Below are 26927 nucleotides of genomic sequence, written 5' to 3'. Positions count from 1 at the left end.
TGATCCAAGTATCTGTTTATTCCTTACTTTTGCTCCAATCAACACCAAAGCACCCTTCATAACTCTAGTAAGTAGAAGCAAATAAAAAGAAAAAAAAAAGGGGGGGAATTCTTTTTCCTTGTTCCTTCAAACCAGTCCATTATACATTGTCAAAGGTAATTATAAGGCATAATACACATATTTTATAAACAAATGTAGTCACAGCTGCAACCCTCCTGTAGCTGTACATCCCTTCTGAAAGAAAGATATTTACCTGTATATTTATATGCCAATGCATCCAAATACATCCACGGACATAAGAGGATAATATTTAAGTGTAATGTAGAAAAAGCTTTTTCAGGACTGAAGCACGGACCACTTTCACCATCTTTTTTTCTTTTCTTTTAAATTCAAAATGTGCATACCTTTTTGGTATGTGCTCCAATTCCACTAATTCAACAGAAGTACATTTTCCCAACAAAGCTGTTGCATCCTTAGAAGACATTCAAATATATTTTTGTATTTGTATAAGATATAAACAACTCATTTCCATCTCGCCTTAAAATTATATTGAGCATCGTGCTGTATCTTATTATAAACAGGAACTACTTATTATAAATACATATAAGAAATGAACATTCCTAAAATTTAATGAGCAAAACTGTGATCTGCATGCTGTGGTTTATTAGGTTCTCATATGAAAAGTAAAAAAAACCACAGCTCAAAATTAAAAACTGTGGTTTTAAATTAGTTCTTTTAGGACTCTTCATCTTTTAACTGCAGTGGGAAATGGATATGAGAAGACAGATGCTGTAAGTTCAGTTCACTACTATCAGCTCTGCATTATTTCCCAGCTTTCCTGACACTATGAAGATTGATTGCTACTCTATTCCTTTAGATGTATGTGGATTTGAATAATCAGTTTATTTTCTCTACCTTATTTCAGAAATTTTGGTATTTTTCTTTTTTTCTCCCATTTCTTTACATTCATGGCACATTTTGAAGATCTCTTGTCTCAACATACTCTCAAGCAGCACTCGAACAGAAATCATTAGCAATCTTGATTGAACTCTGTCGTGTCTCCAAACCAGCAGAAGTGTGTTTCACATGGGGAGAGTAGTGCTGCACTTCCCAGAAAAGACCTACATTAGGTCCAGAATAGTGGATGCCATCATGATCCAAAAATGGGGATAATTTTCACTACATATGTGTGTAAGTTACGAAGAAGAGATAAAAGCATTCAAGTTAAAAAAGCATGCAGTAGGAAAAACTCTCACAAACTACAGCTGACCTCTTCATCAAGCAGCCAATTTTCAGTACCATATGAAAGCTCAAGCTGTTTGTTTGTTTTGTTTTTTTGTTTGTTTTTTAAGTAAAAAAAAAAAAAAACAGTTAATAACACAATCTCTTAGGTAAGAACAAAAATCTTGTGTTCTGGGAGTTTTTTATTTTTTAAAACTACCTTACTGCAGTAGAAAAAGGTCTGCCATGTCATATTTCAAGGTTGCATAATTTGGTTCTTTAGCTTATGTGACGTAAGACTTTAGATATCTCTGAATTGCGTTAACTCACCAAAGCAGTCACACCTCTACACTTCGCGAAAGCAAAGAAATAAAAAGTACGGGCATTTTTAAATAAAATGGGTATTTTAGCTGAAGTCTTTCCTAGATACTTTCATGAGGTTTCATTTGAGGATACACACTGGAGGAAACAATGATTTGAATATATAAATATTGGAAGAGGATGCCCATTCAGAGTAGGACAGCCACTTTGCACTTTACAAAACATGTATTAGTCAAAACTGGATAGTAATTCCAAGAATTACATTTATATAAAATCTTCTATAGCTAGAAAATTATGTTTATACAGTAACCATGAACCACTGATACAGGGTTAGCACAATGCAGACAATTCCCATGGAAGCTGGTTACTAAAGTCATGCCAGGTTAAATTAAATAGGTTTTGTTAAACTACTTGTGATACATTTCTTGTGCAGGAACTCTTCTATAATAGGTCTTCAAATAGTTATTTTAACATAAATTGTGTCTGTGAAGCTGTGCAGTTCTCATTTTAGGAGAATTTCACATAATCCTGCTAAAGAGAACTCTTGCTTCAAACTCCTATACTTTCATTGGTTGCAGGCAGACATGGAGAGGGTAGATAGGGCAGGAGGATTATTAGACTGGAGACAGGCAGCTTCCCCATTTACTTCCAAAGAAAGCCACAAATATTTCCTGTAGCACTACTTTTTCTTCACTGTCATGACAAACCAACATGAAACAAACACTGCTAGGTGTCCTTGTCCCACCACCTATTTTCTTTGTGACAAACTGGAAGCTTTTTCACATCAGAATCATTCCTTCCTTCTGTTTATGCAAGTACAGCAGGATTCTCATTCACTGGTAATTGTATAGATACTACAAACATACATGAACTACTATATGCAAAGTTACAGGAAAATTATGGTCTTGGTTGATTACCATGGCTGCAAGGTCAGAATCTTATATGGAAAGTTATTGCAGTCAGCTCAAATGACCCAAATTTGACAGGCTATGCAAACTCCAGCCCTTCCCAAGCTGAATCAATGTGAACAGCTCTCAACAAGAACGTAAGAGCTCTCAAGTGTGTTTTACACTGTCTGCCTGGAACTATCTGACCCAGGAAGGATACACCTCACTGATCACTGTTATTTGGAAGGGACTCCACATCCAAGGGAAATGGGTTTATAACTCACAAGTTCTATCTGAAGGTAGCTTAGCAAAAAACACATTTTGCTTTTCAGCTATCATATCTGAGAATATCTACCATGAGAATGCCTAAATGGAAGAGCTTTATATGTTATATTACATCCTTAAAGACTGCTAAAAATTTAACTAGCTGGAACCCAAAACATGTGACTCTAAATTGAGAAGCTGTTAAATAAAACATGTAGAAACACACTCAAAGCTTTCATTTGGAATTCTATTGTGGCCATTCTATATTTGGAGCCTAAATGTCTCAAGAATTACCTCAGGTAACCCATTAAAAAAAAATATTGGGGGGGGGGGCGGGGAAGTCAGTGGCTCTAGGAGGAAAAATAAAAATAAATCCCCTTTTTAAACCTGCAGACTATGTGAAATGTAGAAGTAAACAAGGATTTTGAAGCACATTTTGTCACAGCCGATAGTTTACCTAATTAAGTTGGGGGTTCATTATCATTTAGCATTGCTTCACTTTTAAGTGGATATCCACAATGAACAGCCAGCTGTCAGAAAGTGACAGAGATGAATATTAATGCATGTTGGGGGAAAAAAAAAGTCTAAAAGCTTTGCTGTAACATCGCGTTCTTACATATAAAAACATATTCCCCTATTTTGTGGGCTGAAAATACACAAAAAAATTCCTCCATTTTACTACTTTTTAATTTATATGTGGTAACCACCACAGCTCTACACAACATTAGGCAAGGTTGGTGAATTTGAGGGAGGGATGTGTCCCACTATTAGATCATGCAGTTAATTGATCCTGATATATGAACCCATACTCGTAGGAGAAATCAAATCCTGATAGTCTGATAGAAGGGGTAACTGAAGACACACTTTCCCTGATAGAATCTGCATGCTCCAGGAGCAAGAACAAGGCAAAACTGCATTGAACAGCCTCAGGTCATGAGCTTACCAGCTTCACAAGTTTCCCATTAACTCTTCCCCTGTGATAGAACTTAAGTTTTTCAGAAAACACACTGACAAGGCACTTTGCTATTCAGTTTCAAAACTATTAAAATTTGCATACCCCTGAAACAATACAAGTTATTGGTTATGACAGCACATTACAAGATTTTGGTAAATAGTTTCTTCTGAAGGTTTTTCTAATAATTTCTGGCAACTTCTTCAGTCCTGTCCCATATAGTCTTCTATAATCTATATACTATGTTGGACTGTTATTGAAACACTCCACATTTTCAGACAGGACAATGCTGATTAGACTAATTTCTTCAATTAAATTTTCATCAGCCTAACCTTAGTACATTATTTATAAGCTTTTTGCTGGTTTACAAGATTTATCCATTAAAGCAAATAAGTCTTTTCAGTGACATGTTTGAATTGAGACCAGAATAATATTCAGTGCAAAATAAGGCTATGGTAAAGGACAGTAATAAAATTATTTGACTTTAAAAGGTGTTTTAACAATTGTGGAACTATGAGCAAAAAGCAGAAACAGCAACATAAAAATCACTGAGTAAAAAATGGGGTTACTTTCTTGTTGGAAGAATAAACCCTACAAAATAAAAACGTTGGAGAAATATCATTTCGTATGCATTTGTTTACACTCTGTCAAACACAGATCTTCTATTAAACAAAGCAAGTTTGAAGGTTTTTGAATCTTTTATTAAGATTAACATCCCATCCATGAGTTACTCCTAGAAATAAAAAGACTCAACACTGAACATTCTAAAAAACAATAAAAATTGTTTTATGCTTTTTTTTTTTTTTTTTTTACAAATTCTCCAATAGACTCAAAGTTGAATTCTCCCATCAGTGTAACCCATGCATCATCCATATGATGATGGTCAAATCAAAAAAATTTAATATGAATTTTCTTATTTGCAACCTGATAATAAAATTATTTGTCTTTTCACTATAACATACAATTTTGTCTATCTAGCCATTGCTGTTTTATTCAAAGCAAATGTTTATTGTTTTCTTAAGAGTATGAAAAAAGTATTCCATTGAAATTCTCCCTATTTCAATGTGAAACAATGCTCATATCTGAAAGGTGGTATTTTTGTCAGCTCAAAGGTTTTGTTCAACAGTAAGTTATCAAGTAGATTATGATGAAAAGGTAGGGATTTTTGTTTGGTTGGTTGGCTGGCTGTGGGGATTTTTCTTTTAGGTACAAAATAATTAAGGGTATCTACTTACATTTTACTGAACCAAGTACAGACTAGTCCTGACAGTCATACCTTTGGATCCAATTTCTCCATAATGCCAGGCTTCCCCATTTCTATTCAAATTACAAGCCATAATTGAGAACTTATTATCTATCGAATCTTATGTGTAGGACCATTTACTTTTTAATGAAACCAAACCAAAACACTATAGCAGAAAAAGTTCCCTAGCTTAAAAACATACCTTCATTAAACCTCCTTTTTTAATTAAAAATATGATATTAAAGTCAGGTCTAATGTAACTTGTAAGATCTAAAACCCCAAGTAAATACTTTGGTAAAAAGTTATTAAAAATATTCGTTACTACCTCATTAACTTCTGTGCTTGTCAAATATGTCTATTAAAGAATGTTGAAATTTAATCTTATGTCTACCTATTAAAAAGCAGAAAGCAAAGAGAGAAATGAAAGAACAACAGACTATTACTAAAAGCCTGAAGCAATCAAGGCAGTGATAGTGATAGCAAATCATACCACCTCAAGAGCATTGAGGCATGTTATACAAAAAGAAGTCAGATACTTTTGGGGACAGAAAGCAATGACTAAAATAATACACTTCTAGACTTATTAGAAATATTATTTCTTTAATAATAAACAAAGAATGTTTCTTATTGCATTTTACTTTCTATATAACATGGAGTAAGTTTGAGAAGTATTATTAAAGGAGATAAGCAAACCTGTAAATAAACTGAAATAATGAGGAATTGTCACTAAACACCATCTTTTATATGGAGGAAAAGAAATCTCAAAAATCGTTCAAATTAGGAGAAATTAGAAGTGACATTGTACTGTGCTACCTGACTGGCAGAAAAGAGACATCAAAATAAAATAACACATTTCAGAATTAGAAAAACCTTGACACTAGGTTTCAAAGGCAGAAAACTTGCTTTCCTTTAGTTTAGGAAAAAAGAAATCCTGTTTGTTGTTCATAACATAATACTGTAACATAAAATACGCACATTCTTCAGGTTTAATTTCCTATATATAAATCTTTCTCATATGAAATGCAATGGAATAGGAATGTATATTGCATTCCTGTATTCAGAATACACTGTATATGCTGCTGGTAATATGAGTTATTTTTTCACCTTACAATACTCTAATTTCAAGCATACAAGCCATTAAGCACTGCAGTTTTCAGGCCAAAAACCTTTGCTTATAACTGTCACAAAACTTAAAAGATTTCATATTTTTAGAAGTGTCTAGGAATACATGCTTGTTTTTTTACATCAAAGAACCAGTTCACTGACATCCCTGCATCTGGACAAGACTAAGCATTCACAAAAGAAGTGCAAGCCAAAAACCTTATTTTCTTGATAATGGACACTATCATCTGAAATGGTTGATGGTTTTGAAGAGAAACTATCACTATTACCTGAAATTGTGCAATCCAGCAAAAAAATCTCACCCTTAGTGGCAGGACAGAATTCAGATAATGTGACAAGGGAGCTGGACAGCATTCCAGCCCAAAGCAGAAATTTTATATTTCATCTGATAAAAAGTAAGCCTGAATATGAAGTAAAATATTTTTTACTCATTTTGAACACAGATGCATACATATGCAACCTATGTAGCAGAAATTAATCAATTGTTTGAGTTTTAGCTGACAATGTAATTTCTTAAACTAAAATTTCTTCATCAGCCAACCTGAGTGCTACCATCCATTGCAGTAAGACAGTAAGAAAAGCAGGCCCTTTCTCTAAGTGAACTTCCATTCTTCTTTCTCCTTTTCCATTTCCCCTCCCTTTCTTTACTGCAAGAGACCATCATGTAAATAGAGGACTGTAATAAACTATCTCTGCACTGAGTCAAGAATATGCAAAAAATTTCTGTTGCTAAAATCAGCAGATTGAAAATTAAATGGTTAAACATTTTAAATCCCAATGTTTAACCCATTTGTAACAGAAAAATATCTTACTTCTTTCCCTGCATGCAATGTCAGAATGACCTACTGTTAACATTTTTACAATTTCCTCCTAACTCGTAAACAAGTTAGAAAACCTGCAGGCCTAACTCCGCATTTCCTAATTTTATAAACCTTCCTCAGTTTAATTTTAACATGAGTTGACAATACATTTGCTTTACTGACTGTGCACCTGTCAAACAAATATAAAATACAAACAATGAGGTGAGGATTCTGCAGGAGTAAAAAAGAAAGGATGCGGATGGCATTGCAGTGAGAATTTGTGCTACAGATGGAAGCACTTCCCAGACTGAAGTTTTGTTAATCATTGCATTGTCCCCCTCAGTGTGGTGTTTTCATCCTGCTGCTCCCTCGAGACAGCGGCCGAGCATCAGCAGCGGGCCAAGGTCAGAGACAGCCCCAATGGCACCAAGGGCCAAGCTCAGGGACAGCCCCGACGGCACCAAGGGCCAAGCTCAGAGACAGCCCCAATGGCACCAAGGGCCAAGCTCAGGGACAGCCCCGACGGCACCAAGGGCCAAGCTCAGAGACAGCCCCAATGGCACCAAGGGCCAAGCTCAGAGACAGCCCCAATGGCACCAAGGGCCAAGCTCAGAGACAGCCCCGACGGCACCAAGGGCCAAGCTCAGGGACAGCCCCGACGGCACCAAGGGCCAAGCTCAGGGACAGCCCCGACGGCACCAAGGGCCAAGTTCAGAGACAGCCCCGACGGCACCAAGGGCCAAGCTCAGGGACAGCCCCAACGGCACCAAGGGCCAAGGTCAGAGACAGCCCCAATGGCACCAAGGGCCAAGCTCAGGGACAGCCCCGACGGCACCAAGGGCCAAGTTCAGAGACAGCCCCGACGGCACCAAGGGCCAAGCTCAGAGACAGCCCCGACGGCACCAAGGGCCAAGGTCAGAGACAGCCCCAATGGCACCAAGGGCCAAGCTCAGGGACAGCCCCAACGGCACCAAGGGCCAAGCTCAGGGACAGCCCCAACGGCACCAAGGGCCAAGCTCAGAGACAGCCCCGACGGCACCAAGGGCCAAGGTCAGAGACAGCCCCGACGGCACCAAGGGCCAAGCTCAGAGACAGCCCCGACGGCACCAAGGGCCAAGCTCAGAGACAGCCCCGACGGCACCAAGGGCCAAGGTCAGAGACAGCCCCGACGGCACCAAGGGCCAAGCTCAGCACATTCCCTGTGCCTTCTGCAAAAGTCTCTGCCAAAAGAATTGTTCCACGCTACTAAGTCTTTCTATTACACTTTCTCTATTATTAGATATGGCTATTTTAAGTTCTTTTCCAGGTCTTACAACAAAACTGTATAAACAGACTTCACACTGATAGCATTTAATTGCTTTGCATGCACATTGTTTAATGCATGAATGATTCGAGCAATTAAGAGCCAGAGGTGCTGCTTAGTTTCCATCCTTTTAGAGCCCAGGAAAATCTAGTGATATAAAGCAATGATTCTCAACTGGACTCATGCAGTCTGAAACCATTCAATGTGTCTTCTGAAAAAAGAAAGCATGGTAAAACATGCTGATGATACTAGGGTACAACAGGCATCACTTTCATACTTTTGCACTATCAATATGACATTAATGCTTTTTCAAGCATATTTTAAAATGGCAAAGTAACAACAGTTACTTTGTAGATGTCTACAGAACCAGAGCATTTATAAGCAATTCTTCCAAAAGACAGATTACAACTGAGAAAGTTTATTTCATTCTTTAAATAATCAACTAAACATTCAACCATTCAGTTAAGACAGCACAGATAATTTCCCCAAATAAACTTCAATAAGAATATACAGTGTCCAGTTATGTGTCTAGTGAAGAAGCACTTCTTTTGAGAAATCAAATTGGTTTTGTCAATTTTCATCATCATATGGAGCTATTTCCAACAACCAAAAAAATACTTCTCCTTTCAGAATTACATATACACGCAAAATACAAATATAGATAAAACAAGATGCTTTTTACAAGAGTAAGATAATTCTGAATTTCTAAAAAATAGAGTTGAATTATGGTTCAAGACAAACAGAACAATGCTTATAATTCAGTGCTTTTCACTGTATTGCAACAACATTATTATATAAATTATATATAATACGAAAAAAATTATTTTTAGAAGCCAGATAAAATTAGTTACCCATTTACAGAATGAAGCAAGATCTTTTCATGTTAATTCTAAGTAGACAAAGACCTTGAATTAGGACATTCTTCAGAACAATCTCATAAACACTTAAAGTTACTGAAATGTGAGGACAATTTTGCTAGATAAACACCTAAGATGCTCTCAGGGCACCACTCTCAAAACTGGTGTCATTGAACATTTCTACTGGTCTTACCAGCTGACCTGAACTGACAGGAAAGGGGAAGCAGAAGGTCCTGCTTAAAGGACCTGACAGTGGCTGGTGTATAAATCAAAACATCAAAACACATCCATTGCAAACATTTCAAAACCCTGATTTTTAAAATGTGCTTTAACTTCCAGTTTTGATATGCTTTCCTACAGAAGAGATGACATCCAGATATTCTGATAACTATTGGATTTTTTTTTATTACTACAGCCATTACATCAAGTTCAAAACCTTTTATTACGAATGCCAACCCATTATACAAATTTCTTTGTCTAAATACTTGCATCTTACATGTACATATTCTGGTTCCTAAATTTCACATACTTTTTTAAAAGTTATGAGGTGTTTCTCACTGTAAATTAAAAAACATATGCTAGGATAAACTTTGGGAATCTATATGACAGCTCCATTTTCTGAAATTAACTATCTGACTTTTTCCTTCAGCAACCCAGACACCTGAAATTAAATTGCAGAGGAGTGGAGAAATGAGCAAGATCTACCTTTTCCACAGACACTGTGTCTCCGATGTACCAACCATGAAGCTGTTAGAGTCATCATGCACCAAGCCTGGCTTCTTTCAGACAATTTGCACTTATCTATAAGGAGATTCTCCTGGAGAAGGCTCATTCCCTGCATCAGACCAAGTTACAGAAGTCTGTGTCGGCATGGGAGCCAGGGTGGCAAGGAGAAACAGCCATTATTATTACAATTAAAAAATTGAATTTCTTACTTCCAAGAAATTCCATTTATTATTTGTAAATAAATTATTATTTATACATATATTATTTGTAGAAGAAAAATTTCTTTACTTCAACCAAGTTCAGAAAAGGCAATTGGATGACGATCAAATATTGACTTGTAATTTGTAGGCAAACAGCTGGGAGAAAGCTGGATGTGCATCAGCCTTTATACAGAGCTGACCCGGCAGCCAGGGAAAAATGAGCCAAAAAAGATTTCTGCATCTGTAGGTTACTGTAATTAGTAAAGAGCATTGTGTGAAACTTCCTAAGACACAAAATCAGAACTGGCTCATTTTATTCATACAAAATAAGAGAATTTCATGTGGACAATTTGATGACTACATTCAGCTTTCATTTGTTAGCAGATTTTTTAGGGTGGAAAATAAGCAGACTACAGATGGGGAAAACATTGGAGCTGGCTCAGCAGGGTTAATTCTGGCGTGATGCTGCATTACCAGTCAGCTGCAGTGCCTCAGCACCACACTCCAGGGACTGGGGTAATTGTGCATGGAGCTGGCAGGGAGTCAGGAGCTTTGTTAGCTCCTGATCAGCATTAACCATTCTAAATAAAGCTCAGCTCTACGCAGACAAATGTAGGTGACTCCACATGATCCTCATCAGTACCCTGGAGCTTTCTTCCATGTGGAGTATGCTATTTCCCCAATAACAGATAATGGAAAGTGACTACTAGCAGGAGAAAGATTTTGTCCAAAGCTGTTCTGCTCCTGTTTCAGCCCTTCTGTATACAAAACTCCCCAAAAACATACAAGGAAAGGAGGAAGTTAGTAGAAGAAAGCAGACCTTTGCATTGTCACAGATGCACAAACAAAAACCTGCAATGAAGTGGAAAATAGAATTTGCATTTGATGTGCTTATTACTAGAGAGTGAAAGTGTTTCATCACAATGAGATGAGTTTTAACCATTAATGATAATTCTGTAAGGTTATAGTCCACACAAAGGAACAATTTCAGGGATTCAGAACCATTCTACAGAAATTAAGACAAACTAAAAAAAAATTCACCAGAACAACATCCTGTCACAAGGTAAACTGGTAAAAACAAAAATAAAAGGGGAATAAAATTAAGGCCTAAATACAAAGGGAGACAAAATTAAGACCTTAACACAAATAAACACAGTGTCTAAATCCACCAGATCGCTGAAAAATTTACCAAAACACTTCTAGAATAAATGTGATAGGGACAATAAGGCAAGTAAATTAGTATCAGCAGGTAAAATCTACAGTACCTGTAAGTTCCAAAGAAGACCCATATAAGCTCTAAAAGATCACCACATGGTTAAATTGTACAAGAAGGTTTGCAATATTTGCAATGAAATACAGAGTCCATTTTGTGGTCTGAAGGTCAATATTTTTCTTAAAAGATCAAGAGATTTCCAAAGTGAAGTGTGAGCATATCTTATTCCAACATTACAGAGATACAGAAACTTTTGATGTTGAAGAAAATTGTGAGAAAATTTCTAGGGGGAGATTATAAATCAAGCCTTGCAATACCAAGTTTCCAAACCTTTACATCAAAAAACAATGTTAACAGATCAGGCAGGACACAATGAAAAACAAGCAGAGTGAGAACTGGATTTTTTTTCTTACATCTATTAACTATTTGTAGCCAGAACTATTTTATCTGAATTGACCAACAATGTGGTCTTGCAGATATTGATCACTATTGCAGTCTATTGATCTAATCCATCAGCTGAGTGCAATGGAAACAGTCTTTAATTAGGAATTTAAATATGCCTGCAAAACATATTCTTATTTCTTTATTTCTTAATTTATCTCATCTTGAATCATATCAAATCTTTCATCTTCACATAGAATCCAACATAGAACTCACCCTATAATGATACACAACAAAAACATTTTAAAAAACATTTTGAAAAAACCATAAAACCCAAGGGCACTTAGAGCAAACAGTGCTTTCCACATCTATACAGGAGAGCAAATTACTCAAGGTTTCAGAGCAAGGCCTCTGAGCTGCACTGCTCTATTCAAGCCATTTCAGAGTACCTGGGGAAATGAGCTTCTTGAAGACTGTCAGAAGCACCACAAACCACTGTGAAAAAAATAAACCACATTTGCCACACCATTGGGTGTATCTGCATATATATAAATGATGGGAGTCCTATTCAACTGTTCAGCTCAAATGCATTGTTGTAGATAATTATTTTAAATGTTGCTAGAAAGAAGTTATTGTTACACAGCTTCAACAATAAATTATTCTAAATCTATTCCGAAACCCATACAAAAATGGAATCTCCAATTTTACTTACACTATCAATCTGTGCTGAGTTATCACAACTGTAGAAAACTAAGAAAGTTGCTAGCAGGTATAGTTAGTTGAAACAAAACAAGAAGATTAATTGTACCACTAGTAAGAGTTCGTTTGTCATCTGATTTTCCACAAAGCATTTTTAATTTTATAGTAAAATATTGAAAACAAATTTGTTCAGAATTATGCCTCTTTGCTTCATGGGATTTTCAAGTACAATTCCCATTCTCAGCAAGCTTGGTGATAGCAGCCATCTACTTGCTCCAGGAACACCTTTCCAGAATAAACAGAAACATTAAAACAGTATGGAAATTGTAATTACAACTGGAAAACTCATTGAAGGACCTAGCCCCCCAGAAATTCAATCTTATAAATCAAACCAGAAGTTATCAGCAGCAAAGAATTATACAGACTGACTCTCAACATATTTCAGAAAAATGAATTTTAGAGAAACTTCCTGTCTAGATGAATCTTGTCACTCAATCTGGAATGAGGTGCAATGCACTCACACTTCCAAGCTGACGTAGATGACTGTGCAATATTACCTCAGCAAAAAGGCACGTGACCTCCACATTAGTTATTGGCCAAAGTGGAAATGAGATCTAAAAAAGTTAAAGACCTAAATACGTTCTAAAATAACAGTATTACTTAACTGTCATAAGTGAAAGTCACTAGTGAAAGTCATGGCTAAAAAGATAGCCAAAAACAGGGAAATCTACCAAATTTGTCAAGCATTGAGCAAGTTTTACTAAATTTTTCAGAACTAAAATGTAGCCAATATTTCTAGTTGGTCAGTCATTGCTGAGGTTACTCCTGCTGAGCAAAAATATTTTACCTATAAGTCCATAATTTGTCTAACAGAAGTAAATGAAAACTAACTGGAATCACTCTAGTTTGCTCTCTTGCCATCACTGTGAAAATCAAAGTCAGATTTTCAGCTGCCAAAAAAAGGAGAGAATAAATATTATTACAATATCTGGAAACTCAGTAGCAATTAAAAGTGGCTATTTTTTCTCTAAATTATCTGTTTCTTGTATATCCTGATTCATACCTTAATGCCAATAATTAGTTCTTAATATTTCTATTCATGTGAAATGCTATGGCAGATGTCTAACTATGTCTGCTTCTGTAGTAAAGAACAATGCTGGCCTTAGAAGAAGCAAAATTCAAAAATCCATACAGATGGCTAAAAATAACGTGGGTTGCTGTATCCACATGAACAATGGTATATAACATTATAATAGGACCAGAGAAATTCATAATCCTTTCATACTTGTGAGAGTGCTAAGGACACCTGGAACACTATTCAGTACCAATAATGCATTTATTCAGACCTGGAATATAGGCAGGTGCCAAAGGAAAGGCCAACACTCAAATTCTCTGATATATTATGTGAATTCACCTAGCTGAGACACAGAAAATTCAAACCAGCTGTCCTTTTAGTTATACCTAAAGAACTGTCAGTACTGAAAGGAAAATCCCACAATGCCATTGAAATGAAAGTCAAGCAAGAAAAGAAGCTATCAGACTTTTTCAGCATCTAAATCCTCTTTGTCTAACAAGAAAATAAAAACTATTTTTGGCTCCTAACTTTATTTATGCAACTCACAGTTAAAAGACAAGACCAGAAGCTACAGAAATTACATTCCTGCAACTGCAGTGAACAGATGCCTGAGCATCAAACAAACTGGAAATCAAACAGATGTTATTCTGATAAAGGTAGAGAAAAAACAGAAAAACATACCTAAAAAATATTTCAAATAGATTGCATTCTAATGGCCGTTTGAAGTATGTATTTACTCATCTAGCTAGTATCCTCAAAAGTATTCTGAACCCTGTGAAGGTCAGAGGCAAGGGCAGCTTTGTGGTTCAGGAGCAGCACTGCTGTGGATGTGGATGTCTGACCAGGGCCCCAGCCCAGTTCTCCCTTTCCGAACCAATGCAGCAATGCAAACTTCCCTTGCTCAGAGCATATTTTGTACATGAAATCAAAGCTTCTATAACGGTCAAACTCCAGAGCACAGACACAAGTGCTTTGTGATTAAGCCTGATTGTACTGATTTTCTCATTCTATGATGAATATCTGTGGGAAATATTTCAGCTTGTCTGGTACACAAGCTTCAAAGTCATTCAAAAAGTTTAACTTTTGTCTTTTTTTCCCCAGCACTGCCTGTATTTCATGTCTTAACTAAAGAAATGTAAACACACAACATTGTATTCCATACTCATCTTCATCCCACTTACTTCATGAGGTTTAAAGTTACTATGAATGACTTATTGTTCTACTCATCCCTAACTGCAGTAAAATGACTGCAAATTAGTTTCTGCACTGAAACATCCCTACGTACACTTTGGTTCCCTCTGGGTTTGACATGATTGTCTTTAGAAAGAAAGCAAATTCTTCTAAAACGAGGGATACAAGTTTCATCAGCTTAGCCTGATCAGCAATCAACCTAACACCTTTACAATCCCCTTGAAAAACAGAAAGCCTCATCTCTGTTATTCTAAAAAGGCTGAGAAAAGTAACACTGTGCCGATCAACAGCTGGTACTCAACACTTTTACAGTTATCTCCAAAATTAGATTAGGTAATGGCAAAGTTAACATCTAAATCAATACACCATTAAATATTCAGGAACTTTTCTCTCCAGACACCACAAGTGATAGAAACTTCCAGCTGAACATAGGGGTTATCAGAAAATGACAATTCATTGATTAAAATGAGTTCTGTGCTGGCACCTCTGATCTGAGGTGGCCAAATCACAGGTGTGTTTCTGACAGACACTTTGCTTGCCACCCTCCTGCAGCACTAATGCTCTGCTACAAGATCAGGGAATGCTGCCCCTTAAGCCCTCAGCTGCAGCCCCACTCTCAAAGTCAGAGAAGAGAATTTCAAAGCCATAAGATTGCTAAGGGTAACTTGAAGTACTCAAGACTTCACAGAACTTGAGCTTCACAGCACTGCCCTGCTCAATGCCAAGAAGCTTGGAAGAGCCTTTGCCAGCCAGCAGCTCTGAGAGCTCAACAGCTGCTGGCAGAAAAGGCCCCACCTTCAAGTGGGGTGAACTTCCACAGACAAGGAGCTTAGAAAATCTGAGAATAAAGAATAGAGCTGGATGCAAATGTATCTTGGAAAAGAAAAATGTCCTCAGAACCAGAAATTTGAAGTTGAAAGTTGCTGTAGTACTCATTACAAAGTGAAAAGCACATACATCATGCAAAAATAACTAAGATGCTATATTTGTGTTTGCTCTGTGCCACATTCTAAGGCTTGTTAGCACAGCTGTCATTCCAGAGTATCCTTCATTTGATTAGTATGATTTACACCTCATGTAAACATAAAATATGGTTAAATCACTGACAAATATGTTACATTAATAGAAAAGCCTCCATGTTCCTAAATCAAAAACAGCGAATCTTGGGCCATACCCTGATTTGCTACACACTGCTACCACCAGGATAATCAGAGGAAAAACTGTAACTGATAGATCTGTCCTGCTGTTCTTCAGCAGGCCTTTGTGAAAAGGCAGAATCACTGTAACTATTGATCCACTCTTTCTCACTCACCTGCAGAAAAGAAAATTAGGAAATTTGATGATTGCACAGAAAGATGTTTAACTGGGGAGAAAGGTGTTTTGGAATCAAGTGGCAGAGCTGACATTGTTTCCTGCATTGTTTCAACTTAGAGGATTTCTTTGGTACATTCCAAGAAACCAAACCTCAAACAATTTACTGAAATAACGAACTGAAATAACAATTTTGAAACTTACATTTTATGTTTTCATAGACAAAGAAATTACTATGAGTTTACATCAGCTTTAAGTGATATCACAGTCAAGTCCCAAGCAGCCTTCTAAAAATGTTCCACATTTTTAGAATCCTCTGTACAAGCCAGGTCCCCATAAACCCTCAGAAAGATTATCAAGAATTTCTATAACATCAACTCAGTACATTTCCATTACTTTTAAAAGACAATAGTTAGACAAATTTTAACATTAGAGTCTATCACAGTTATGTAAATTAAGTCAATTTGTCCTTCCTTCAATTAAACATGTTAATTTCCCAGGGGAGTCAGCACCATTTTCTTCAGTTGTCACATATGCCATCATCACACAGTACACTGTAGCCTTAAAAAGAATTAATCAAGTATCTGATCTTACAGACCCTGCCTATGTCAGTAAACCTCATGTAACCCAACTCCCTGAAATTCAAAGACGTTCCCAAATGAGAAAGTTTCTCAGATCCCCACATTCAAAAGCACAACTTTGGCGGTCCATAGTCACAATAAATGCCAGAAAACTCTCTTGTGACCAGACAGCAGAATTAGAAATCTCAACACAAAAGGCATTTAGCTCATAAGCTATTATTAGACTTTTACGCAGCCTTCTTCCTCTGATTAATGCTCAGTTTGTCTGAAAATGGTTAAATTTGCCTTAAAATAAGATTACAATAGAAGTACAAGTTATATAGTCAATCACAAGTCACAAATAGACTGCTAGGTGTATATGAAACCTAAAAGATTTATTTTGGTTAGTCATTACAGAAATTCATTCACTGATTTGATTTTGATAAAGGTATTTAACAATTTGCTTAATTTCTTCAGCAGAAGAAGCCATACGTCACCTTTAAAGCAAAGATAAAGATTAAATTTGCATGAATTTTTTTTCTGAATTGAATGCACAAATCATTAAGGCTGTATAAGAAAGCTAAGAATTGTCATGTGGTTCTTGGTGATAGTTACTGTCCTTATGGACAAACACAACTAATTATATATTTCAAAGGGAGACCACAGCAATGAACCAAGTCTGGAAAATTACAAAAAATTGTCCATTTATTTTCTTTAGCCACATGATTTCATTAATAGCTGATGCCCAGAAGAATTTAACTGTCTCACTGATGTTGGATTTTTAAAGGTTTGTCCTTGTTACAAGATCACCTTCAGATTCTTCCTGTTAGTCTCTGTACAAAAGTGAACAACTAGTCCATCCCACATTATTCAAATCTTTCCATAGCTACTGATCTTTCTTGGGGTGCTATCTGTTTCTGCCTTCTCTATCTTGCAGGTTAAAGTTACCTCAACATGATTTCAAGGAACCAAGTGCTATTTGCTCATAGAAGGGAGCAACATTTTAGAACAGCTTCTGCTCTCTTGTGACATTATCTGCACATCTTTATATTGCATGTTGAACAATGCAGTGAAGATTACACCACATACACCCACCAAAACTTATGGATATTCCTCCCAAAGAATCAGACTTTATTTATTTATTCAGAATAGTCATGGTTGAAGTTTGACTGAAGTTATTCCTCCTCTTGTACCCCTGTTGTCAACAAGCTTCAGCTTTATTAGATCCAGCACAAAGGAACAGATAAGGGCTACCTAGGCTGAAAGAGAGGCTTGTTGGAAAGGAAAGGAACAATATCTTGTTACCTTCTATACAGCTATCGTTCCTACAACTACCCCAAAGTCTTCTCAAACTCACAATACAGTTGCTGTTGCAACTAATACATGAGGTACAAAAAAGTTCTCAAAATCATTAATATTCAGTGACCTTATCTCAGTAAAACAACCCTACTTTCACTGTCAATTTGAATTCTGTTCTTACCTTATTCAAGAGCACCTTGTTCACAAACACCTTTGCTACACAAGTCTTTGAAATACTGGTCATTGATATATAGCCCTGCTTTCAGTGGGAAAGAACGCTATGAAACTAAATTAATCTGTAAACTGCTAGACTGAATATTTGCCAGATATAAAAATAGCCCAAGTGGTTGATTTTTTTTTTTTCTTTAATAAGAAGGCTTTTTTTTATTAGAATTTAAATATATCCTGATAGGATCATTGATGTGCAATTCAGAATCTGGGATTTCAATACTATTCCTTATAAAGTGCTTCTCACTCAGCATTCTTAGAGCCTTTATATGTATTCACAAATTAACCTTTCGAATACCCAGGATTAACTAACTGAATTTATAGAGGAGAAATGTAAGTAAGAAGGTTCTATGATTTTTTTGCCCAGTGTGACTCAGCAAGGCAGTGAGGATTGCAAGCACCAAATCCTAATATTCCCATTCCTGGTCACTATGTATCAATTCCAGACCTTGATATAGAATTTACAACTACTTTTTCAGGGTTTACACCAGAATATTATACTAAAAATGCATCATAATTTTCACAGCCTGTATTATTGTAAAGCAAACCAAGGTCAACTTGAAAAATAATATAGGGCAATGATATGTATTGCTGAACCCAAAAGGCTCCATATGCAGCAAACATATCAGCTTTTGAGTGCCTGAGTGCTTCTTTGTAAGAGATTACACTCAGTCAATGGAAAAATTAAAGAGTTTTCCCATCAAGCAAACATTACTTTTTCAATGTTTATTTTGATACACCTTTCTCTTGTTACAAAATTGTTGGAAAATTACAATTGAATCACAGTTCATGATCTTTTTTTAATAACATAATTAAAAAATATGTTTTCTGAATTCATATTGACAAATGAAAATTTTTGCTCCAGAGAACATTTATTTTGGGGTTTACTATATTCCAGTAACATATAAATTGGAAAAACTGTACAAAAAAAAAAAAAAAAAAAAAGCTAAATAAAACTATTTTTTTTTCCTTAAAAACCAACTCAAGATTTTCAATAAACAGTGCTCTAAAGTATCTAATGCACATAATAAACTGCTTTTACCTTCAGATTTTGACTTCAATGCCACTCAGAAATTTTAATGCAATTAGCACTACTTTTTCCAAAAAATGTGCTTTCAACTGATCCGGGTGCACCAGAAATTTGGATCCTTTCATTTGGGGATCACCATACCACTAGGCAGAACTGAGCTCAGCTTACCACACCAACCAAAAGTATATTAAAAAATTAATATTATGGAAACCTTCCCTCTAGTTCAGTTTTCAAGAGAACAGGTAACCTCTTAGCGTACATAAAAATGGGATTTAGCATTGCACAATACCCTTTTTTAGATTGACCAACAAACAACAGAAATATCAGTAACTGACTTGCTCAGTTCAGAAAGGAGACGTGGCAAAAAGAAAATATTCACTATATGCACACTGAGGGAAGAATGGAATAACTCATTCTTAAATGGAAAAATACAACAGGGGAATGCAATTAAATAGAGAGACAGAAAATGAAAACCAGCAAAATTATATTTTTTCTACACAATTAGGATGTGGGGTTAACTGGAACACAAATGTAACAAAATATCAGGGGGATTTGATATTTTACAAGAACAAGTGACCTCTGAGAACTAAAAGCAACTTCAAAACAAAAAACCAACCAACCTATGTTTGTGGTCAACCGGACGCTGTTTCCAGCAGACCCATATTTGCCTATTAAAATATGATTTTAATTTTAATTAATCATCTAGGATTTCTAGACTCATGACCCTGTGATCAAGTGAGATCCTGCTAAATGCCACTTGTGAAATTACTGATCTCTAATAAGTACTTCTCAGAAGGGCAATATGTACAAGATGCCGAGAGCCCTCGAAAGGAGGGGAGCAATCCTACCTCCTGTAACACTGAATCAAGGCACACAGCTGCACTTCTTTGGGGAACCTGCTCCACTAAAGATGAGTTCCTGAGCTACACAATATACACATGACAATATCAAGTTAGATTATTTCAAAGGAAAGTGAAACAATTATGGTTTTTAAGCAGATATGATTGCAAACTGATTCTTTTAGATCAAAGACCATAAACTACAATAAAATACAACATATGAAAAGCTGAAGCATCTTAGCATAGCATATCTTCTACTATTATTCAGTTACTTTACACCTGATCCAGCTTTTTGTAATCTTTAGTCATAACAAATTATTGTATTGAAAGAAAACACATAAAGCGTTCATTTTTATGATGAAATTTTTCAGAATCAAATAGCTTGCACTATATGTAATGACCTGACTAGCCTTTAAAGAGAACTATTTTTAACAAGTTTAAAGAGAGCATTTTGAGGTACTGGAAAAGATGATACAAAGATTCCAAAGATCAGTGTGTAGGTGATACCTAAATATAAAACTCTTATATGACTGAGACAGTTTGGGTTATTACATTATTCCACTTTTATTCTACAGATATTTACAATAAATTTGTTCAGATCCCATGACAAAAATCACCACACAATTCCTTACTTGACTACTTAGGAAACTGCTGAGTAGCGTCTTTACTCATGTATTTTCACATTATATGCTTCAAGGCAAGATGCTCATTCGAAAAGTTTAAATTTCTGACTGGAAATACATTCCTACTACGCTTAGAGAAACCAGATGTTGTAACAGGTAAAATTAATTGGGTGGAGAAACTAGTCTTCACATTCATTTATTCTGTGCTACTGGAAACCACACATTGCCACACTGCTGAACTCCACCAGCTCCACTGCAACCCAGGAGATCAGAGCTCACGATGGATGTGAACAACACTGCACTTGCAGACCACAAGAACTCACAGAAAACAAATTACACCCATAGGTTCCATGTGACACACAAATGTTAATTGAAAAAAACCTCAACAATGACTGTGAAATGTGAACATAGTCATTTGTGACTAAAGGAGATGCCAACTAAGTGTCCTGAAATGCATTTCTCAGATATCTAACAGCAACACTGCCATTAGTAGTCCTGCTAGCATGGCAGGAAGTTTGTCAGCATCCAGGTGCAGTCTAAATTTGATGTAAAACAGACACATATAACAACAGGGAAATAATTCAGATGTCCAGCAAAAAGAAGGCAGGAACAGGGCAAGAGCAACTGGCAAGTTAAAAATCTAATGGGGAGAAATAAAAAACAAAACAGGGGTGCGTATATACAGAAAGGTTTAGACTGGAAGGAGCCTGAGGGAGTTGTCTGCTCTAAGCCATGCTCAGGACAAGGTGCTTGAGGTTTTGGCCACTCAGGCCCAGAATCTCCAAGGATGAAGGTCCTACAAGTGTTTTAAATGCCTATTCAAGTGTTTGACCACCATCATTGCAAGGAATTTTTTCCTTAGATTAAAGTGGGACTTTCCCTTCTATAACATGTGTGTCCCCTCTCCTCCTTTCACTGATCACATCTGGGAAAAATCTTGCCCCTGTTCTCTATGACCACCCATTAGGTGGCTGAGAAGTATACTTGGATTCCACTTTGACACCTCCAAGAAAAACAAACCGAGCTCTCACAGCCTCTTCTCATGCATAGTATATTCATCAGTGCAAATATCTAAATTCTGCATCTTAAAGTACTGCAAGAGTGAGGAGAGCTAGTCAGCAGGAAACAATATGGTATCTCAAAACTCAGGCTAAAGGACATCCAAATGAAAGAAGAAAATTCAAGGGCATCTGCTAACTCTATGTGTTACTGTTATTAAAAGAGCAAACAAACATTTGAATCACAATAGCCACATAATCTAAGTATATACTCTTCATTAATGAATACAGAATGGGGAAAATAGCATTTTAAATATATTAGAGAATTCATTATGAATTTAAGTATTAGAGACCTTTCAGAAGGGATGTCAGTGCTTAGTAAAAGACAGAATCATGTGAGGAATTAATCAGGATACTGACACCAAGGTGATTTAGCAGTTAGATTAAAAGATGTCCTTTTACACAGGACTGCCCCCTGCAACCTGACATAACCCGGCCAATGAAATTCATACCGCTCATGCTGAGGTATTAGACCACTGAGCCAAGAAACAGCAATCCTTCTTCCTGCAGCAGTTTGCTAAGCCTGAACTCCTGCATTCAGCACTAAACACATTACTAGAAATCTACTGAGATTTAAAAAAAAAAAAACACAAATAAAACACAAGCAAAAACCCAACACAAGATAAAAATACAAAAGCAGGGGTCAAAGGACAAAAAATCCTGAAATCAGTGCACTAAAGTCAACAAACATTCAAATACTATGATCAAAGAGAAGAGTAAACTCATCTGGCATTCAAAGGTACAAAACAAAAAAGGAGGGAATGAAGAAGAAAAATCAGGCAGAAATTCAGAAGGGTAAATAAGAAATAACTTTTAAAATTATAAAAATAATTATAAGAACAAAATTTCAAACATAATCTATCATCCAGTTTTCGTAATATCGGTTCCTTCCTTGATTTTTTTTTAAACTCAGGCTTCTAGAATTCCATTTTAAACAAAATATCCACAATTAAGTCTAAACAATATTTTCTGTTCTAGGTGTGAAAATATAACCCATAGAGTAAACACAACAGATCATCCCCAAGACCAAAGAGACCTCTTTGCTACTAAAATAATAACTTGAACACTAACTCAAAAATGCACTGCACCACTGTAAAACTATTTGTTTTACAGTTTTGATTACCAACAATCTATAAAGCATCTAAAAATATATTTAAAAGCAGCAAAGTAAAAGAACAAGAGAAAATTATCAACCAAGAGAGAAAAAAAATTAAAAATCAAAAAACCAAACAAGAGAAGCAACTAAAGCAAAACATGTAAGACAGCATTTTAAGATAGATTAATAATTTAATATTTCTTCATGTGATAGCCTTTTAATGAAATTAGCACTAGCATGGGATGAAATAAATATTATGCCATTCAATGCAATTAGCTAAGTTGCAATTCTGTATTTTTAAGCAAATTACCAAGTTGATCATGAAGGTTTTTCATTTCCTAACTACTTACTTTGTACCTTATGTCTCTAAAATTATTTCATGAGGTACTAACACAAATTAAGTTCTACATACAACTTTCCTGATCAAGAAAAGATATTTTATTGGATTCTAAATATCATTAAAAATAACAGAGTATTCATTATCTTAATCATTAGCAATAAAGATTGCTTCTAAAACTAAAACAAAAATAAGAATTTAGGAATTACTAAATTAATGGAACTTTAGTATCTGTTCATTTCAGTTTATTTCATTAAATTCTCTCAGTGTAAACCTGAGAAATAGCCAATTTCAAATTCCCACAGGAAAAAGGCAGTTGAATTCACTATCATTTTTGTACAATTGCCTTGGGTATACATGCAATTTCTTTGCTCAAACCGAAGTTTGAGATACTTTAACACAGTAATGCTATGTGTCACTTACAGACTAGAAGTATAGTAAAGAAAAGGGTAAAAAGATTCAGAACAATGAAAATCAATGGAGGTAAATTAGAGCAATGTCCCCAAAGGAGGAGCAGACAATCCATGACCAAAAAAAAAAATAAAAAAAACCTGAAGTTTGCAAAGCAAAGTATCCTCAAACCATAAAGAATGTGAGATAGATACAAATGCATAATTCATGGGATGGATGTACTGGAAGGACCTGTAATTTCTGTTGTTAAATTAATAATGAGATACTAAAGCAATTATAACATGAAATCATGTAATTGGCTTGCCCCAGTAAAATACATCACGTGGTGATAGGAAAGTTCTGGACTTCTAGAAGTATCTCATGTATGTGATGTCGGTTTTAACCTTTTCCCATGCCAGCACCAGCATCCACAGATGCATCAAAACCAGTTACAGTAAAATCTTCAGGGGTAAAACTGATGTGCAGTCTCAAAGTTTGACTCTGAGCAATCTTTCTGCATTATCAACTTCACCATGCCCAGCTGACTCACAGGCACATTGAGAACATTTTGTCTTCGTTCTAAAATCTCGACACATCTGAGCAGAATCATTGAAATGTTGCCTTCACTACAAGAAGCAACATGAGAGTAATTCTATCTTTTTAGGGAAGCGGGAGTCTCCAAAGAACTCCAGCTCCACCATAAAGTCCAAAAATCCAAACTTACTTTCCAAAATCTGAGTGTATAAAGACAATAATTCCTATTCTTTCTTCCCTTCCTGTCATTTCCCTCTACGAGTCCAGCTGTTCAGTACCAACTGCAGCATTATGACAAAAACCCATATCTAGATATATCACATTAATACCCTGATTCAGCCAATAGTTTTCTCATAACTTGTAATGGTAGATGAAAAAAATCCTTACAGTTGTTTTTAATTCATTATGGTTATTCACTGCCCCTGAATTAGAAAACATGACCTTTCACTGTTTAAGACATTAGAAGTTTAAGCCATTAGGCATCTGTTAAGCTCTGAGGTATCTGAATGATGGAGCAACACAAGAAGTAATGCATTTGTACAATGTTTATTTATTCCCTATTTTGAGAAAGTGAGCAAATCCTCAAAGATGGGTGTACTGTGCTTATATTACACCCTTAAAAAAACCCTGCGTGGTCTCCAGTGAAAGTTTCATTTCAAAACCATATTAACTTCCCAGAACTACCTGGTATCCACACTTTAACTTATCATGCGATAGCTAGAAATGGCACTCATTTCTTTATCAATACTCCTTGCAGGGGTCATTACTCACTATTTTATAAAAAGAAACAAAATTAACAACACCATAAGGCTCCTGTTATTAGTTAATAGAATGCATAAATGCTGTGAAAACACTGGCTATGTCTTTTATTAGGAAAACAATTAAACCCAGATCCCCAGGCACAACACTTCACAGGAGGTGAGATGGCAGCAAGCGTTACATTTTACTAGGTCTTCAAAAAGGTCATTAATCTTTCAGTCATCGATCTCAGACACTTAAGTCTAACAGCAACGTGTGGGAACAAACACACAGGGCTCTCTTTCTCTCTTTGTAGAGATAGGAACATAGTAAACTCCTAAGACAAGACTTAAAATAGCCTAAGAGAAAGCTATTTAATCCACTTCCATCTCTCCGATTTTACAGAATTTCATTAGTGTAAATATTTTCACTTTCATTGTTACATTGAACCAGCTGAGGCGTTTCAAGGCAAGCAGAGAACTCTGTGCATAGCGCTCCTACTTTACAGTGACTCTTACACTCGACTATGCATTAAGTCTTCAGTAAATGTGTTACCCTTTCACCTATTCAGCAATAGAGTTCAGATACTACACGACAAAAGAACGAGAAATTAAAGACTAAAAAGCTGACTGAAATTACTTGAAGTCATTTGCTTCTGTGTCAAATGCACTTACAAGCGAGAGCACTGACAAAGCAATGGTTGTCAATCCACAGAGCCTTTTGTACACCACTGTCACAGAAAGTACCCCGGCATATACACATGCAGGAAACAAACATCTGTGTACCTGCACCTGCTTTTCTTATCTGGAAATAGACAAAACTGAGTGTTTCTGAATTTCTTAACATGATAACAAAGATCCTTAATGCTAGAGAAGAGAGAGAGAAAAAATTCACGTTACAATAATTTAATTCAAATATGTTATTACATTAGGTCCCAATACAACCAAGCATATTAGAAAGATATTGCTTACTGCTTCTCTGTATTTTAGCTCATTAGTCCTACTCTGAGTGTTCCAATCTTTCAGAATTCAAAATCAATACAAAAGGCACCCGAAACGTGGGAGCGAGCACTCCTAGCCCATGAAAATGACCACTGGAGACACAGTTTAAGGATTAGCATTCAATGCAACGGAGCATCCACTTCCAAGGGCCATCCTTTTCACCTTCCAGTCAGTCAGTGTTAAATAACCTGCGAGGTCTGGGCGGCGGGGGGGGCTGAAGTACTGACAATAACCTGGGAGGCACCGGCTGAGCTCAGCCCCATCCTCCCTCACCCCGGCCGAGCCCGGAGCCCGGAGCCCGAAGGGCTCGGGAGCCAGCCCTCGGCACGGCTCGCAGCCCTCAGGGCCGGTAGCCCCTCGGGAAGCCCTGGAAGCGCCGGGGCCACAGCAGCCCCGGGTGCCGGAGGCGGTCGGGAGCGGAGCCGGCGCGGAGAGCGGCCGCACGGGGCGGGGGAGACGAGACAGCGCCCGGCAGGGACCGGGACCGGCCGGGGCGGCAGGGCCGGGGCAGGGCAGCGGGAAGGGCGGGATGCGGAGCGGGACAGGGCGGGCAGAGCCGCTCGCGGACGGGACGGGGGCGAGGCGGGAGCGGGGCGGGAACATTCGCTCTGTCCCCGCAGAGCTCGGGGACACCCAAGGGCAGGGACAGGCACAAGGACGCGCGGCGGGCGGGCGGCGCTGAGACGCATCCCCTACCTGGCAGGAGTCGCCGGTGACCCCCGGGGGGCAGGCGCAGCTGTAGCCGGCCGGGGGCTGGGGCAGGATCAGCTGGAGGCGGCGGGGCGGCGGCAGCGGCGAGCAGGTGCCGTTGTTGCGGCAGGGCTGGCTGAGGCAGGGGTCCCGGCCGGGGGGCGCGGCGCTGGCCGGCGAGGGAAGGCAGGCGCGGCGCTGGGCCAGGGCGAGCAGCAGCAGCAGGAGCGGGGCGGCTCGGGGCATGGCGGCGGGGCGTGCGGGTGCGGGCGCCGCTCCGCTGCTGGCGCCGGCAGGGAGGGAAGGAAGGAGGGATGGAGGGATGGAGGCAGCGGCTGCCCTGCCGCTCCCGGCCCGCGTTCCCCGGGCAACGGGCGGGCGGGGCCGGGCCGGGGCGGAGCCGCCGCCGCTTTGCCACGCGACCGCCAGGGGGCGCCGCCCGCCCGCAGCGCTTGGGCCCGGCGGGACGGGCTGAGGGGCCGGGCCGGGACCGGGCCCCGTCTGCACCGACCCGCCGGGCGGGCCGGACGGCGCTGCGCACCAACCCCATCTCCCCGGGCGGGTCGGCGGCGGCCGGGCTGTGCCGAGCTGCCGGGGCACGGGGACCGGCGCTGCGCCCCGTCCCGCTGGCGTAGGACGGGAGCAGCGCGCTCCTGAGCGGCCCGACGGGAGCGAGCCACGATGCAGAGAGCCCGCGGGACCGAGCGCTGCCCTGCCTTAGGCACACGGCCGGGAAGG

At 38.0% G+C, this 26927-nt stretch overlaps 1 protein-coding gene across 1 annotated transcript in view; it reads right to left on the bottom strand.

Annotated features, from left to right (window-relative positions):
• The window catches only part of DNER (delta/notch like EGF repeat containing), a 114540-nt gene extending 88105 nt beyond the window's left edge, over window positions 1-26435 (bottom strand). Inside the window, exon 1 of the mRNA XM_062499214.1 lies at window positions 26196-26435. Coding sequence (XP_062355198.1) covers window positions 26196-26435 — 240 coding nt within the window. The remainder of the gene's footprint in view (window positions 1-26195) is intronic.
• Between the last annotated feature and the right edge of the window lie 492 nt (window positions 26436-26927).

This window comes from Cinclus cinclus, chromosome 10, assembly GCF_963662255.1.
Source record: "Cinclus cinclus chromosome 10, bCinCin1.1, whole genome shotgun sequence".
Classification (NCBI taxonomy): domain Eukaryota; kingdom Metazoa; phylum Chordata; class Aves; order Passeriformes; family Cinclidae; genus Cinclus; species Cinclus cinclus.
The sequence above is the reverse complement of the archived record's forward strand: the minus strand, read 5'-3'. Positions and strand labels throughout refer to the sequence as shown.